The sequence below is a fragment of the Bicyclus anynana genome, chromosome 19 (genome assembly GCF_947172395.1).
Source record: "Bicyclus anynana chromosome 19, ilBicAnyn1.1, whole genome shotgun sequence".
Lineage (NCBI taxonomy): Eukaryota > Metazoa > Arthropoda > Insecta > Lepidoptera > Nymphalidae > Bicyclus > Bicyclus anynana.
Genome location: NC_069101.1, coordinates 2,305,830 through 2,320,359, shown reverse-complemented (window position 1 = coordinate 2,320,359; position 14,530 = coordinate 2,305,830). Strand labels below are relative to the sequence as shown.

The 14,530-nt window shown below is 39.2% G+C and overlaps 1 protein-coding gene across 1 annotated transcript in view; it reads left to right on the top strand.

Annotated features, from left to right (window-relative positions):
- Positions 1-14,530, top strand: part of LOC112054644 (SH2 domain-containing protein 4B-like) — a 70,977-nt gene that overhangs the window by 42,986 nt on the left and 13,461 nt on the right. The window contains exons 2-5 of the mRNA XM_052887492.1: positions 9,421-9,531; positions 11,427-11,546; positions 12,479-12,652; positions 13,454-13,678. Coding sequence (XP_052743452.1) covers positions 9,427-9,531; positions 11,427-11,546; positions 12,479-12,652; positions 13,454-13,678 — 624 coding nt within the window. The 5' untranslated portion in view covers positions 9,421-9,426. The remainder of the gene's footprint in view (positions 1-9,420; positions 9,532-11,426; positions 11,547-12,478; positions 12,653-13,453; positions 13,679-14,530) is intronic.

Below are 14,530 nucleotides of genomic sequence, written 5' to 3'. Positions count from 1 at the left end.
GAGATTTTCTAACGGGATAAACTAATGCAAAATAAAAACAATCATTAATTGACCTTATACTTCAATAAGCTATTATTGAATCATTGATCTTGACACACCCTAGACATTTGTACGTTCCAGTTTCCATTGTATGCGCGTATAATACTTCTTTTGTTATAAGACGGAGTGCTTCAAGGCTTAGGCTTTGTGTACTTTACCCTTTTTTCCGGGAAGCGTGAAGGTTTGTGGGGCAAATTACTGTGGATTTAATTAAACGAGCTAATGAATAACTGATTCGATATTTTCAAAATCTCGTGTTTTAAGTGCGGTCTATGAAAGGGGAGCCCCCTTTCATAGACCACACTTAAAACGCGATAATTTCAAAAAAAAAACATCCTTGATGAATGTAAAAAGGGATTTATTCCCGAATTTCGCGGGGATTTATTTTTCATTAGGTTAAAATATACTCGTAACTAGCGGACCCAGTCAAGCTTAGCTTTGACTGTTACGCAACCAACCAATCACAAAGAAGATATCAGCCACAAACAGAGTTTCTTTCAAAGTAAAGAAATTACCGATCTCAATGGTAAAGAAAACGTTCAAAATAAAGACATTTTTTTAACTTCGGCTTGCGAAAATCGGCAGGGTATATTTTTCGTTATTCTGGTATAAACTTTCTCCAAAATAAAAAAAAATATAGTAAAGTATAGTATACTATAGTATACTTAGCATAGTAAGACGATTCTATTTTGAAACTCTGTAACTCCTCCATAGGATAAAGTTTACAAGCACTTTGAAAACGTAAGTTCATCTGTTTCGTGCTTACTCTTACTTACTGCAAAGTTTCTTGTGATGTCACTGATATTTCAATGCAATCGTGAAGGCGTTTTAAGAGTTTAATCTTTATCATAGTGATGACATATCGCAATTGAACCAACAATAAAACAAAGCATGTGTACACAATACATATTGTAGGCGTCCTAATTAAAATATCTGTGTATTAAGAAAGCGACGAGAGCACGTAGGCGTGCCTCTTGAGCAAGCCAAGGATAAGTCGTTTTTGTTATATCTAAATCATTGATCATCAGCTTAGTTAGACCTACCACGAAGCATCAATGCGGGTTGGGGTAATAATGTTAAATTGTTTAAAAAAAAGAATTTGCAAAATTTAAATGATGTGCAATTTTAGGGAAGACTATACAAACATTTGTATAGTCTTATATGGAGGATTTAACATTATTACCCCAACCCGCATTGATGCTTCGTGGAAGGTCTAACTAGGCTGATCCTTGAAACCGACTTTATTGTGAAATTACATTGCCTCATAAGTTCGATAACATTTGGAATATGCGGTGGTACAAAGCAATGTACCTATTCTTCAAAACCTACTGCACCGAAGAAGATCCCAGCGAGTGTGCTCTACGAAGTATTGCTTAGTTTCAGAGACTTTGAGAGATTGAGAGAGTTGCAGACGGTTTTCCACACAGATGTAATGTTTGTAATATTAAGAATCCTTTTGTAACTGACTGTACACTATAATTTTGTATAATACTTTCGTAGATGAGTGTACTTTTGGTGATAACGTAAACTTTTATAGATCATTATTAAGAACTAAATTAAAGCTAATTAGGTAGGTACTATGATATAAAAAAACAAAGAAAACTCAAACAACGATGAAAAATAAAATTAATGATACAAATAAAAATCACCTGCAATATAGTCATATATTATTTTTAATTAAAAATCGTTTTCCTTATTTAAAGATAACTAAATACTTGTTATTAAATGTAATATATCAAAAAATAATTATAATAATTAAATATTAAAAAATATTTATAAAAATCTTAACCGTAATCTTAGCTTGTAAACAAAAAAATGACCAGTTTCTCGCGTTAACCCGTCATCTGGCGACCGCATGAGAAATTATCGGCACAAACTTCACGCTCTGGTTTGCTTTAACGGTACGGGGACGGCGCACCATATGAGTTATGTGTTTGCTTTGAGATAGCTGTAATCATTGCTTTGTTGTTAACCGAGTTAAAAAGGAAAGTTTTCACGTATTTTTTAGGTACTTATGTTTACGAAAGGAAACCGACAAACCGGAAAAATCCTTTATATTTTTATACCTACCAAAAATAATTAGAATTCACTTTTTGACGACCTCCGTGGCGCAGTGGTATACGCGGTTGATTTACAAGACGGATGTCCTGGGTTCGATCCCCGGCTGGACCAATTGAGGTTTTCTTAATTGGTCCAGGTCTGGCTGGTGGGATGGAGTTGCATCAGGGAAGCTTTAAGGTACCACGCAATACCGAGGTATCTACAGCGGATTGTGGAGAATTACCTCTCTGAAAGAGCAGTGGTCTACCCAGCTGACGGTGGATGGGTGCGAAGGGAGATGTCATGCGGTGTTCCACAGGGTTCGGTCCTTGGTCCACTTCTGTGGAATATCGGGTATGACTGGGTGCTGCGGGACATTAACATGCAGGGTGTCGACGTTACGTGTTATGCAGATGACACGCTGGTTACTGCCCGGGGCAGCACCTTTAGGGAAGCACGCATACTGGCGACGGCTGGTGTGGCCCAGATAGTCGCCAGGATCAGACGACTGGGGTTGGAGGTAGCCCTTAACAAATCCGAGGCCCTATGTTTTCACGGGTCAAGGATGGCACCTCCAGTGGAGTCTGACCTCGTCGTTGGAGGTGTATCAATCGCTGTTGAGTCGACGATGAAGTATCTTGGACTCGTCCTCGATAGTCGATGGAAATTTGAGGAACACTTCCGACGATTGGTCCCAAAGTTAATTAGTACCACCGGGGCTCTAAGCCGGCTTCTCCCAAATATGGGTGGACCCAACGTTGCCTGCCGTCGCCTTTACACTGGAGTAGTGCGATCGATGGCAATGTATGGGGCGCCAATATGGGTATACTCTCTAACCGCACAAAACCGAATGCTGTTGCAGAGGCCGCAGCGGGTCATGGCGGCCAGAGTAATCAGGGCGTATCGTACCATCTCCTACGAGGCTGCCTGTGCTTTGGCTGGAACGCCTCCGTGGGATCTGGATGCGGATGTGTTGGCGTCGATACACCTGCGCAGGGTGGATGCCCGATCACGAGGTGAACACGTTTCCCCGCAAACAGTTACCAATTGGAGGCGCACCGCGCACGCCAAAATTATTCAGCAGTGGCAAGAAAGGTTAATGTCGCCAAGTGCTGGTCGAACGACTATTGACGCTATTCGACCTGTACTTCAACAGTGGGTACAAAGGAGGCACGGAATAGTCACCTTCCACCTTACACAGGTTCTTTCGGGGCACGGCTGCTTCGGTAGATACCTGTGGAGGGTGGCCGGTAGAGAGCCTACCGAGGAGTGCCATGAGTGTGGCTGTGCATCTGATACCGCACAGCATACTCTAGCTGAATGTCCCAATTGGGTAGAGCCACGCGAGGCACTCGTGGCTGTAATCGGTCAAGACCTTTCTCTGTCAGGCGTCATAAAAGCCATGACGAATAATGACAAATCCTGGGAAGCTGTAGTCTCCTTCTGTGAGATTGTTATGTCACAGAAGGAAGCGGCGGAAAGGTTAAGAGAGGTTGACTTGGAGTGTCATCCTATCCGCCGTAGTAGAGCAGGACGCAGGCGGCTCGCTCATGACCGCCATTTGCCTCCTTAACGAGGACCTCCGGGTGATAGATACGGGGAATCTGTCGCCCACTGGACATAAACCCTCGAGTTGTTGACGTTTGTAGTGTTCCCGAAGCGATTTCAATAACACAACAGGAGAGCTCGATTACGAGTGCCGCTGGCTGGGTTGCGGTAGTTTATAAAATGTTCCCGTGGCTCAGTCATCAGGCGGCGAGTCGGAACACCGTGGGGTTTTAGTCGGTTGAAGTCCGACATAACCGTCTTGCCTCCCCGTGGCGAGAAGGTATCCATGAGGATTTCCCCACGTTAAAAAAAAAAAAAAAAAAAGGTCTGGCTGGTGGGAAGCTTTCGGCCATGGCTAGTTACCACCCTACCGATAAAAACGTATCGCCAAACGATTTAGCGTTCCGGTACGATGTCGTGTAGAAACCGAAAAAGGGTGTGGATTTTCATCCTCCTCCTAACAAGTTAGCCCGCTTTCATCTTGGATTGCATCATCACTAACCATCAGGTGAGATTGTAGTCAAGGGCTAACTTGTAAAGAATAAAAAAAAAACACGTTTTTTGTGCATTTTATAAGGGGAATGTTCACCGACCAACGTCGGCCTCGGGAATCCAGGTATAACCCCGTGTAAAAGTATATATGGATATGATAATAAGATGTATTAAATAAGGATCTGTTTAAAGAATTGGCTCATTAAAAGTATGTTTCTTGAAGGTGCGCAAAATGTTTGCCGGTGTACCAATTGTACATTTGAAGCTGTATTATTTTTTTTCTGTTACCAACAAGCTTAACAAACATTTCCACAGGGAAATGTAGATATTCATTGTTGAAAGAATTTTTTAAATTGGTCCTGTAGTGTGTTAGCTTATCTGTAACAAACAAACAAACAAACAATTATATATCCTACCTCTATATAATATTTATTTAGAAAACAAGAGTAGGTAAGATCTACTACCAAGGTATTCACAGTTGGTACACAGTACAGGCAGCAACATTGACAAGGCGTGCATGGTCGCCGCGCCGGAACCGGTTGTTTAGCATTCGCTTTGTACAGTCCTAATCACTGTTTAGCAATCATATAGTAGCGCTATTTAAAGTTCAAAATAAAAAGCCATTTATTACTGGTTTAAATAAATGACTTTTGAACTTTTAGTTAGTTTAGTATACCAACACATTCGAAACGTCAGTTTTCTTTGTTTGTAGTGACTATGACTAGTGTATCTACCACCGGTTTGGTAGGCAGGATCTGCTTAGTTAAAGCCTGTAATAAACTTAACAGTTGCTGTTCAAATTATTATTCTATTACAATGTTTTTATTAGTCGAGAGTGTCATTTTCGAATTCGACTATTTCAGTCTTTATCAAGTACTTATAAATAAACTGACTGTATGCTAGACAGAAAGCAATAAAAATAATTTATGTATTTTATATTTTAATCGTACACCGAGACACAATTATTAGTCAATTACCTTGCTGTAACTTGAATATAATATCATCTTTGGTTTGAATCGTCAAGATTGGAATTTTGATACAGTTATCTCGTAATGATAGCTTACTTTGTTATTTCTAGTATAGTGTGTAGTGTCCACTAACCTACTCAAGCCGTGTTTTCAAGTCGTTTACATCATTGTTACTTTTTAATCAATGGCACACGTTATTACTTTTTACTTATTTAGTTAGAATTCTAAATTTTATTGCGAAAGATTAGTTACAATAAGGAACTAATAACTATACAAATCATGCCCACGTAGAATGGTGGTAAAATACTAGTATTTTGTCGCTGGATAACCAGGCTGTCTTGTCGTTAAGTTTTGGTGAGTATTTAATTGATTATTTATTTTATGAACTGTATGCTCGCTAAACGGCGGTACTGAGCGCTCGACATTTCGCAGTCGACAATCACCTTCACTGTAGTATGTGAGCTATGCGTACACGATCGAGCGATAGAAAACGAGCCCATCTATAAATATTAATACGAAACATAGACGAACTTGGTATAGAGTAGTTTCGCAATAGTTAGCTAGGCTTAGTACTTTTCTACTGTAGTTGTTATATTCTACAGGGGCGACGTAAATCATCATCATCATTATCATTACTAGATGAACGTTCACTGCTTGGATATAAGCTGGTAGAATATATTATGTGGCTCAAGAACGAGGTGTTTGAAAGCACACTCGGTCTTATACAAACATCCAGCGGCTTTGGGAGTGAAATAGGGGAGGGGGGGGGGGCGACCATTATTGCACTTTCTTATCGCCATTCCATTACCTACCGACTCCAACGTCCATCCCTAAGGTATCACCCGCGTAGAATTCCTGTTCCTAAGGAATACAAGCAATACTCTCTGATAATAATCTAGCTTTCCATTAAGCAAAGATTTTTATAATTGGTCTGGTAGTTTTGGAACATATTCGCTATAAGCGAACAAACACAAAACACTTCCTCTTTATAATATTAGTGTAAACAAAAGAAGGTTGAAGTAACATGCAATTCCCGGACCGGTTGGTAAGCTATCCTTTGAAGGATTCCAGTAACAGTGAAGCGAACAATGGTAAGAGAACGCATCGGAATAACAATTCGAGCAATGGTTCCCAAACCGGAATAACAATTCGATTGAGCTAAGACCTACTCATAGCTGGGCACCGTTAATCAAATAGTTAACTTCGTTAATCGTTAGTCCGCTACAAAAAAGGTTAGCTTCGTTAAACGTTAAAGCGTTACATGTCGGAAGAATTAACGCAAGTTAACGTTAATCGTTAATCCGTTAATATGACTGGTTAATATTGCATTTTTATATCATTGTGTAAGATCCCCATTGCAAAAATAAAGGTGAGCACTGGGCAAAAATGCCATAATTTGTTTTTAGTTGATTTTTTCTATAAATTTAACATAAATATAGTAATTTGTTGATTTCTTTGAAAAAAAATCTTTCATAATTTCTTACTTGTCTAAACCTGTTAATCACGTCGCGCGGTAAATAGTAAGCATTGGATTAACGATTAACGGACTTCTGCACATTAACGGAAGTTAACGGGTCCGTTAACATTTTTAAAAGTTAACTTAAAAGTTAATCCGTTAATCAAAATGTTAACTTCGTTAATTAACGATTAACGGATTAACGAGTTAATGCCCAGCTATGGACCTACTTTACGAAAATTGCCTATGATGGGACCCATCCTTTGGCTGTCTTAAAAAAGGGGCCTAAAATATTGGTAATTTTCAGCTCAGTATACTTTTCTTTTCGGCTTTGTGGTCAGAGGGAACTAGTCTTTCTATATGAAGGCTGCTTCCACAAAACATTGGGGTGTTTTTTAAGAAAGTAAAGTAAGCCTCAGTTTTCGCTCGCGACTCACCTGTGGGTCGCCCCACACTTAGGGAACCCTTGAATCACAGGACAAACGACTTCGTTATGATATACATAATTCATTCGATATGTCGGCGTTTTGCTTTGAAAGTACGTGCATTGTATTGCACAGTATGTGCAATATGGCGTCTTATTGTATGGTTAGATAGCGTATCTATTTTTGTATGGAAATTATATATGGGAGATTTTTATTTAAAATAAGAAAAATATGAATCTAACTGACTGAAAACTCACAAAAATTACGCTCGTATGGCCTCACGCTAAGTGTTAAAATTATTTCATAAACCCCACGTATTTTGAAATCGGTTCTCTCTAGAGCCTCCCTAGATGGTATGCACAGTTTCTCGTTTGCTTGTTTAAATTGCTTGGATAGCTTATTGGCTAATCCAGGACTCTTAGGGTTCATTTACACGAGCAGCACGTTGCCAAGTCGGTAGCAGTTGGTGCTCGTGTAAATTAACCCTTAAATTGAAAATATACTATTCTAACGTAGATCTACAAAATAACACAACCTATGATGATTAAGTATACCTGTACGTATTTATGCGCGTTCTTATAAGGCACAAGTTTCCCCTTCAAACCAGCTTCTATTATGAATGAATACAATAAATGATATCAAATTAACATTACACATTCGGCCTCGGCCTTCAAAAGCTTTAGAATAAAACTTGTTCGTGCAATAAATTGAACTCTTCCGTCTCTATGGATGCAATTAAATACAAAGTTTAATGTTAATAAATTACGCCATAGTGGCATTCTACAACCGATCTATCTATCGACTTCAACCATCAATGGGTGTAGGGGTGGATTCCAATACTCCATCAATCCACGACAATATGATGATGACAGATTTTTTTAATTGTATTTAAATTAAAAGTGAACCAATTTTGTAGAATTTTGCTAAATAGGGTATCTGCGATTATTTTTTTCGGAACCACATGGATTTAAGGGTCAATTTTGCGGCGTCGCTAAAAAATCCGTATTACGTCGTCTCACAAATTTCAAAGATACCTATTTGTAATTTTGTTTGAACGTTCATACATATTTAACGATCAATCTCATCGTGATAGCCCAGTAGATATGACCTCTGCCTCCGATTCCGGAGGGTGTGGGTTCGAATCCGATCCGGGACATGCACCTCCAACTTATCAGATGTGTGCATTTTAAGAAATTAACCCCTCTCATACTGAGAGGAGACTCGAGCTCAGCAGTGAGCCAAATATGGGTTTATAATGAATAAAGGTGTCCACAGATCCGTATTGTGCCTACGTATCGGACTCAGGAATGAATCTGTCTTTATCAACGATATATGAAACTTCAAAAAACCCAAATTTTGCACAAACAAGTCACACGGCAACAGATAAGTAAATGATCTATCTCATCTGGAATTTTTTATCTTTATCATATTATCTACATAGATCCTTGACAGAGAGATTTTGTCAAAGCATCAAAATAAAGAAATATACATATCATTATTATAATTTTTTTTATCGTATACAAGCTAGCCTTTGACTACAATCTCACCTGGTGGTAAGTGATGATGCTGTGAACAATTTGTCAAAACCAACAATTAGTCAAAAACCTTGAAGGTTTGATACAATTAATTTAATATCGTGGAGCGCTTGGATATTCTTTTTATTATATCATAAATTTTAAATTAATATTAGTATAGATAGTTACAGTACAGAAAAAAACACATCGCCGATATACATATATCGATTATTTTCGAAAAAAAACTATCGATATTTTGATTGATTGATTTTTTTCCCAAGCCTAAAATGTGCGCATTAGCTTGATACCTAGCTTGTGGCTTTGGCTACCATACAAAACCATATTCCACATACCCACATAAATACAGTAGAGTGCGCGAGATAAGCTGCGCGCAACTGGAGACGCAACTATATTGCCAGCGTAAATTATCTCTTTTACTAAAGAAGAGATAGAAATAGACGACAAGATGTCGATTGGCGACTGTAGCAACTTGCACCTTGTGACCCGGCTACACTGGGAATTCAAACTCCGCGCTGAGTGTTTGACGTGTTACAAGATTTAGTCTACTTTTAGACTTTTTTTTTTCTACTAGATTTAGTAGAATAACAGAACAATGCACGATCTACCTTAGACTGCTACTGCTACAGGAAATTTTCGTTGTTGATTTGTGTTCCTTTTATGCTTCGCGCGACGCATTGGATCTCAACGATTTTAACGAACTACCGTTTTTGACAACATCTGTCATTTCGATGCGAACCACATAATGAAAGTAGCTCCAATTGGTTACAAATACGATGTGCATTGTGTTGCTATTGCCTGAAATCCTGTGCCACGTCTGTCATCGATGGCGCGAAGTTTGAATTAGTGGAGGCATAAATAAACAGCGACATTTTGGATTATTGAAGACTATAGTACTGATGAAGGTCTGTCTTTCGCAGGCCGCGATGCTGCAGCAGATCCTGCGTGACATGTGGGTGGACCCGGAGATCCTCGCCGAGCTGGACGAGACTCAGAAGCAGACGCTCTTCTGCAAGATGCGTGAGGAACAGGTAACTGATGCTGTATGAATTAGTTATTATCCACAGAGTAACCAACCTGAGTCTTTACAAGCAACGTACTAAAGCCGGCGAAACCCCTATAAAAAAACAAACGTCACGCGTTTCTTTAAAAACGGCATATACAATCTTTTTTCATAAATATACAAAATTTAACATTAATAACAATTACGTAAATTAATTTATTAATTAATAATTACCAATAAAAAATACTCCATCTTATTTCTTTAGTTTTTGTGAACAGTTTTCAAAATATTTAAAAACATAAGACGCCATTTTTCTTGAATAATGTTGAACTGACTCGAGAATGTATTAGGACTAGGACTTACGGTATTTCCTACGCATCTTGATTCTTGACAGGAGAATAATACTGTTGTATTTACTCTTACAAAACGAAGTTATATCGAGAATATCCCATAAAATCGAAGTGTGTGGTAATCGTATCAGTTAGGATATCGACTCAAGGTTAGCTAGACAATCGGCTAGGAGTGACAGTAAATTGATCACCGCTCACTTGTGTATTGGGTCAGCTGGTTGTTGAGCTCATGGGGTATTGGGCAAGTGCAAAATGCCACGCCGTGCTAATATTAAACGCAAAAGTTTGTATGGATGTTTGTTACTCTTTAACGCTTGAAATTTAAAACGAAGATAATATATCTTTTCATCGCGGAAAAATCCATGGTTCCCGCGGGATTTGTCGATACGGACAAGGTCGCGGGTGTTCGCTAATTTTAATATATTTCTTATAGGAATAATCTAACTGCAAAACGAGCAAAACAAAAAAAGGGGTACAGCCGTACCATAGGTACATTTCTCGAAGCAATTTAAGCCATTTTCGAACCCCTGTAACTTCGTTGTCGATGCAATCAGAAGTCTGAATTATAAGTTCCCAGCAGGCATTAAAATCTTAATAGACACGGTATATTTCAAATTATGATATATTTCTTATAGGAATAATACAATATTAATATAATATTTGATTTATTTAGAACTACTTACATAGTGGTAGGCAAATCAGAAAAGTTATGACATACCTCGTCTATCTGTAAAGATAGTCTTACTTCTTTCGGAATATCGTTTGGTTTCGATGTGACACACAACCCACAAACCAGGAGAACGGTTACAACTCACTTTATCCTATATCTATTAGTGTAAAAAAACATTTATTGCTTATGGGAAGTAATTATTCATACAAGTGTGTGCTATTATCTACTGCGCCATAAACTCCTTCCTTGTAAGCACAGGCGCGACCGTGTGACTAAGCATCATATCATGCTCGATAAACGGTCTATATTCAACTATAGGTTTTGATTTCTATATGAATATACAATATGCTTTATATTAACCTTCTGTTATATTCAGTTTCGTCATCGTCGTCGTCGTTTGATTTTTGACTTGGGTATGCACTAAAAGTAAAAATTGGAAACTTCCTTGTCCTTACTGAGTCCTTAGGGTAGGCAGTACAATTTTGCATCTATGAAGTGCACGCCACTGGTTATATCACTATATCATTCGTGGTTAGCTACGGACAACGAGGTTCAGAATTCGAATCCTGGGTCAGGCCAACAAAAATAACATATTGGGATTTTCTTGCAAGAAAAATCTTAATAGCAGCCTGGTGTTGGGAAGTTGGTGGTGTTAGTACACCCCCGTGCCTCGGAGAGCACATAAAGCCGTCGGTCCTGCCTGAACTTTCACCGATCGTGTCGGTCTGCCGTCCCATCGGACTATGAGAGTGAGGGAATAGAGAGTGCACCTGTGCTTGCGCACACACTTGTGCACTATAATCTCTCCTGCGTACATGGTTAATCCAACCATGAAATTGACCGACATGGCCAAAAACAAAAACAAATGATGTATTGTTAATTATATTTTGTATATGTTGCCAGGTGCGTCGATGGCAAGCATGGGATCAGAAGATCAATCAGGAGGAGGTTGATCGGCCAAAGTTCCAGTCCGGCACCAAGAAGCAGGTGCAGTTCCTGAAGGGAGAAGATGGGGAACCATGGGTAAATAGCGCCATCATCTGGTTTCTAGACTCATGGCAAGCTTCCTCGAGCTCAGTGCTTTTCGTATTCTCTAGAGTGGACTAGACTGAAGCTTCTACTTATTTTACCAAAGATCTCGGTGCTGGCACGATCTTCTAACGATTATGCGACTAGAATACTTTTCTTGGGATGGATTTTTCGGAATGAAAAGTAGCCTATGTGTTAATCCAGAGTGAAATCTATTTCCATTCCAAATTTCAGCCAAATCGCTTTAGCAGCCGCAGCGTAAAGGAGGAACAAACATACACACACACAGAAACATTCGCCTTTATAATATTTATGTGATATTTGTGTCTGTTCTAATTTACTGTTGTTGACACAAATATTTATGTTTCCTTATTATGTATGTAATATTTCCTTTATTTTCCTGATTATGACTCCCCTCTTTACTACGATGGTTCGTTCCATTGTCCTCTGGCAACTCCTCAAACTATACCTACATTTTGCCTTATTTAGCGCTTATCCGAATACGTATTACAAACTTCGTTTTAGGTTAATTATATGCCAGTTTCAAGGTATTTCAAGTTCATCATCATCATCATATCAGCCGATGGACGTCCACTACGTATCTCTACGTGGTGTATCTCTACGTGATCGAATCAGAAATGAGGAGATCCGCAGATGAACCAAAGTCACCGACATAGCTCAACGAGTTGCGAAGCTGAAGTGGCGATGGGCGGGGCACATAGTTCGGAGAGCCGATGGACGTTGGGGTCCCAAAGTGCTGGAATGGCGACCCTGCACTAGTAAGCGCAGTGTTGGCCGACCCCCCACCAGGTGGACTGACTACATCAAGCGAGTCGCAGGGATTCGCTGGATGCAGGTGGCTCAGTATCGTGATGTTTGGAAGTCCCTACAAAAAGGCCTATTCAAGTTACGTCATGTTTTTTCAGGTATGGGTGATGGGTGAACACCCAGAGGACCAGTCAATCGACACAATACTCGCCGAGGAGGCGCGACAGCGGGCGCTGGCGCAAGCGAGGGAAGAGGCCCACCAACTCCGCAAATCTGTTGAGAAGGAGCTCACACATCTGATTGACTACAAGCCCTTAGATAGTTTAGAACAGGTCTGTTGTATTGATACTTTAGAAAATCCACACTATATTTTTACTTTTGAGCCCACTTTTGACTCATTGCAATTAAACAAAGAGCGACATTTAAGATTCCACACATCTCCAGATATGCTTTGGTGCTCACATCACATCTCGATGATATTATCATGATATCAAGTAAGTCGCGGAGATGTTAAATGCAGATGGCTCAGAACCGTGGTGTTCAAAAGGAAGGCCTTTTGAACTCAAAAGGTGTATTTTTCATTAATGAATAATACTTATATATTGAAATTGATGAGGATTTTTAATGGATCTTTTGTCTAGTGATTAGGCTATGTGATTTCGAAACTTGAAATTCCCTGATTCATTTTGTTCCTTCCGAAAAAGTCTCAGCTTCAAGTCAATAAAAAATCTTGGTAAAATCTCAGTAGTCCAGAATTGGGAAGTCAACCGTAACAATCCATGTAAATGTCTCATCGAGCTGTCCCGGAGATTGTCAACAAATGAAATAGGTAGTCGTTTATTAGTCAACCATAATTGCTAACCCGTATTGGATTAGAATAGGCGGTCTACGCTCGATATATATCTTCTAAAAAGAGAGAGGCATGGCTTCATTATGGGCAAGAGTAAGCTGATAGTTTAGTTTAGACAAGAGTAAGATGACACATTACTTATTAGAATTGTAATATCCCTATATTATACGCCCTTTTACGATACTTTATGCTCATTAATAAGCCAATTGATAACTAGCATTTTTGAATAGCTTGTTTACAAAAATGCCTTACGTGAGTAAAACAATTAATGTTTGTTTTTCAGAAATTTGACCTATCACCAAAAACCGTGGATTCAATCGAAGACACCCTGGACCTGTACTGCTCAGTGGACGAGCTCCGGCAGAGGATCGAGGCTCTAGAGCCCGAAGTTAAGGAGAAGAGCGACAACGAAGCAGATAAGGACTACTGCGACGAGAACATCAAACTGAACCTTAAGAAGAACACACTGCAGTTCAATTTTATTGAAGGCAAAAGGGATGTTATTCAGGTAATATTATCTTATGGAGAATATTAGCCATGACTTAAAATAAAAAATGACCATGACATTTTCCCCTCAATGAAGTCAATAGCCTGTGCTTAGATTGGAGAATTTGTTATAGTCATTGTTAACGCCATACACACACATTACAGATATATACTTGTCTCCCTTCTTCTCCTACCTTTTCCATTTCCTTATTCTCGTGAGAGGGAGACAATTGCAACCCGCAACGCCAGACGCTTCGATTAAATTAGTCAATCAATGTACGCCGCTTGATAACTACGCATAAATTGGCTCGCGCGCTTTCTAAATCAGTGATTATCATAAACTATAATATGTGTTGTGAGTGCATTGGTGGGCTTCTATGAGCTGTCGAAGGCGCCTAGCAGCCCTGTGAGATTTGCTGCTTCACAAGGTCAGTTCACGAGATCCTTTGTCTCCAAAGTTCACCTATTTCCACACCATATTTTTTGGTCCTTCTCCCTGGATATACTTTCTATTCCCGCTATTTATTTATTTCTTTCATTTCTACGCCTAATCCGCTATATTTTACATACATTTACACGCTACACACACGCCACACGCCGCTAACGCCACGACGCCATTTGCTTTTAAATTCTAACAATGGCCGAGAAAGAAGATTTGCAGTTAGAAATACGCTTGCTTCAAGCGAAGCAACAAAGCTTTTATAAGCATATACAAACCCTGTACGATTTGTCGCAAAATTTAAAAGATGACGTAACCATCAAAAACTTTTTAATTAGACTTAAATGTTTAGACAATTTAAGAAATGATTACGTGTCGGTTACAGATCAACTGAATATATCTAACTTAAAAGCCAACCCTAAATCGCTTATTAAT